Below are 4,027 nucleotides of genomic sequence, written 5' to 3' on the forward strand. Positions count from 1 at the left end.
ATGGTACAAGACCTCCTAGAGATCTCAAGGAAGGATCAACTTACTTTTCTTCATATGTTCTAGAGATCTAAACAAACAAGAAATAGAAACCAACACTATGTAATTTTATGAATGTAATATTAATAATATAAGGAGTTGACAAAAAATACCTAGATAGTTTGATTAGACTACATGCCGATAAGTATTAAGTCTATTATTAAATATACAAAAAGTTAATTTTCTTTTCTCTTATTTTAGAAAGAAAAATACAATTTTCATCAAGCAAATTTGATAGTAACATATTTTATTATTATATATAAAATAGATTAGCGAACACACTATAATTGTTGCCTTAGGACAGAATTAAGTGAATTACTTATTAGATTTTTTTTTGGGTCAACAATATTAAGTATATTAGATTTTATTACCTTACTGAAAACAATAATCGAAATTAAATAGAAAACAAATCTGTTGACCCAAAAGAAAAAACAAATCCAAAAGAGGAGATTCCTTTTCTTTACCCCGAAACCTGTGAATATATGCGTGACTTATTATGGTAAACTAGAAGATATGGTAAAGAAGGGAGGGTGTTTAAGTCATTACAGTTATGGTATAATCGTAAATTAAGGGGTAGAGTTTGCATCGTACCTCTATATATATTGTCCTAACCCTACAGAGTCCCTTAGCCCTTTCATTCTTTTTCTCTCTCCCTCTCTCAGCGTCTAATCTCGCTTTCTCTCTCCACTTCTAAATATTATTATATAGTTGATTTAAAAAAAAGAGATAAACTCTAATAAAATATTCATCATCTCTGATTAAATTATCCATCCATCTGAAATATTTCAAAACAACCGTTTCACCGCGGTAGTTATATATTTTACACACTGCGGACGTGGCAATCATCCAATAACAAACGGTCATGAATACCAAAACGATGCGCCTTCCGCCACGTCGTATGCTGACGTCAGACAAACGAATTCTCCCGAGTGTCGCTGAGAAACCGACGGAGACCACCGGCGAAACAAATCCACCACCACCGCCGCCGCCGAAATCAATCCTCAAGAAAACTCAAACCGTTGCTCCACCGACCGCCGCCGGTCCGAATCAGCTCCTCGCGGGTTATTTGGCGCACGAGTATCTCAACAAAGGCACACTCTTCGGAGAGCAGTGGAATCCGGCTCGATCCGAGGCGAGGAAGAATAAGGCGAGCCATGATATGGAGCCGAGTGATTATAAACGGAGGAGATATGTGGAGGTAGCTGATATCCTCAGGGCAGACGGGGCCTTCATGCCAGGTATCGTCAACCCTTCACAGCTTGCTCGATCCCTTCAATTGTGATGGCGTAAATCCACGTGGACGAATGAGACTGGCTGGTCCACCTGAAAATCAAGAGAGTCGTTAAACATTCCTCCTCGCTGCCTTCTTCGAAATGGACTCGGAAATGTTAGGTTTTTTTTTTTTTTTTGTTGTTGTTGTTTGGGATTAGATGTAATGTGTGTTATTGTAAATCTGGTGATGTTATCGATTAGCCAACGTTGTTGAAAAATTGATCGCCGATTTAAATATCATTTCTGCAAAATGTCTAGTTCCGATGTGCATGATAAATAAATAGATCAATGTTTTTATTCATCAGCGTTTTCATTTTGTTTTTATTTTTGTTTGGGTGTTAAGTTTGTACATTTGGTTATCTAAAGGTGACCTTTGATTTGCCAAAAAAAATTCATGTTCGATAAAAGGTTTGGTTGTAAAACTGAATCATTGTATGATCCTTTCGTCTGATTACATTGATATAAAAGGGGAAGGGGGTTGTCTACGTTTTGAGTTTTTTCAAAAGGACAATACTTGACTATTTGCAAAACCCGAAACATGCATTGATAGCGGGGTATGTATTGTGGCTTGTAAAGATTGTTAGAAGTAATCTGCTTGTTCAGTCCAAAAAGGGGTGTGCGTTGTTGGATTTGCAGTAAGCACTAGTCGACAAAAATTGTTGAATCCAACGAAAAACTGGCACTTTAAAGCATTGATCTGAAGCTATTTCTTGATTCTTGGTGATGCAGAATCTTTTTGACTCTCAAGCATAGTCTCTTCTTTGTGATTGGGATCACGGCGTTGACATTTAACTGCATCATCAACCCAGTCAGTCTCGAATCTTGCTTATACTATTTCTACCTTATCTTTGATTATATAAGTCATGCGGTTTTAGTGTCTCTTCGACTTTCTTGTTAGACGCAATCTTTGCTTTGTTTATAATGAAAACCCACTTACAGGAACTTACTTATCGACTTTAACCAAAAAAACATCTTACTCATCGTTCAGTTTTGTTTTTTTTTTTATTTGGACACCACTTATCGTTCAGTTAAATTAATTTGTGTCCATGTTTTAATTGAAATATTCTAACATGCAAACATCTGTCTGTCAGTCTTTTTGCTCTCTGCTTTTTCGTTTCTATAACTCAAACTTGTCGTATCTTTCTTGACAATCTATATTCTTTGTAAGTTTCTTGACAATCTATATTCTTTGTAAGCTCTTTTTTTTTGTTGTTGTAATATTCTTTGGAAGCTTTTTTCGGTTAAGATACACACTTCTTACTTTCTTTTTTGTTTTGTGTAATTTTATTGTAATAGTAAAATAATAGGGAACCTCTTGGATAGTACAATTATGAATTCTCAAAAGTTGGGTGAATTTTTTATCGTTGTTAAAAAGAAGAAGCTAGTTATTTGTTATAAAACTAATGGAAAAATCTATCTTTATTCATAACATATAAGTTCTTTATATAAGAGATTACACCGTCATAGATAAATGGAAAGATTACAAATCATAATCTCTTGGTTATGAGCCATCCACAATCTGGTTCATAACACTCCCCCTTGGATGCCATAACCATTTAGAGCTTGTAATGTGCTTTAATGTCGCCTCATTAAAATCTTATCATGAAAACCCAATTGGGACAAAACCATGGTGAAGGACAAAGAGTACAACACACATTACTCCCCCTGATTTGGATATTACTGAAGCTGCTCTTGCTCTTAGAGCTGGGTGAATATAAGGCATCATTGATTTCTAGAAGCATACCCTTAGGCAATAATATATTAGCCTAGCCATAGTCTTCTTTCAGACTGGTGATACCTGCTTTAATACTTATATTGGCGTTTTTCAGTGTACTCATATAGAAAAATCATTCTAAGCAGACAATGTAATAGAAATAAATTCAAGGAGATAAAAATCAGAGAAAACATACAAGCAAAGAAATCACACAAGTTTGATGCCGAAATCAGATTATCAACTTGATTCTTTTAGGCAATCATAAGTCTCATATTCCATAAGATCATCTTGATCATGTTCGAAATTATTTTCACCATCTTTATAGACCAAGTGGGTTTCAGGATTCCCTTTCAGACTCTCTTTGTTAGAGGTCACAAAAATGTTTGGGAGTCCTTAATATCTTAGCCCAATGGTTCCCCATTCCACATCTATGGTACACTGATTTGGTCGAGCTTTGTGGTTTAAAGGATATACCACGGCCACTGCCTTGACTATGGCTCAAATTGGGTTGATACCTACGGTCTCTACCATAGTGATTCCCACGTCCAAATGTGTTATAGTGGCCATGGCCACGTCCTTTCCACCCTCCACGGACGTGTGGTTACCTTTTTTTTTCTTCTGCGGTCTTATTGGTATCAGGTATTGGGGTTAATCCAGGAGGACTCAATTCACTGTTTCTCATCAGTAATCCATTATTTTGCCCAGCTAGCAATAGACTCATCCACGGACTTATAGTCCTGGATTCTGGGATTCCTCCAATCAAATAGGGCCTTTGGTAATAACACCATTCTTTGGTGATCATATCTCGATTTTTAACTCTGTCCAAAGGTTTAGAGGATTCTCTATACTCAGATACTGATCTTTGAGACTCTTAATAAGATGATGGCTAATAATTAATATTGTCATGTATCAATATTTCTCATTGGCATTATTGCCTTCTATGATACATTCACCAAGTCTTTTTGACTTTAGGATAATCTTTGTATCCAATGCCCACCGTAAATA

General features: G+C 36.0%; 1 protein-coding gene across 1 annotated transcript; it reads left to right on the top strand.

Moving 5' to 3' along the window:
• The first annotated feature begins 688 nt into the window (after positions 1–688).
• On the top strand, positions 689–1,607 carry LOC106304175. The gene has a single exon (XM_013740571.1). It carries the CDS (start codon positions 899–901, stop codon positions 1,316–1,318), a length of 420 nt encoding a protein of 139 aa, XP_013596025.1. The 5' UTR covers positions 689–898; the 3' UTR covers positions 1,319–1,607.
• The last annotated feature ends 2,420 nt before the right edge of the window (positions 1,608–4,027 follow it).

The sequence above is a fragment of the Brassica oleracea genome, chromosome C7 (assembly GCF_000695525.1).
Source record: "Brassica oleracea var. oleracea cultivar TO1000 chromosome C7, BOL, whole genome shotgun sequence".
Taxonomy (NCBI): domain Eukaryota; kingdom Viridiplantae; phylum Streptophyta; class Magnoliopsida; order Brassicales; family Brassicaceae; genus Brassica; species Brassica oleracea.

Bases quoted from the DNA above. Each gene is read 5' to 3' on its own strand.
- LOC106304175 (XM_013740571.1), top strand. From the start codon at position 899: ATGAATACCAAAACGATGCGCCTTCCGCCACGTCGTATGCTGACGTCA.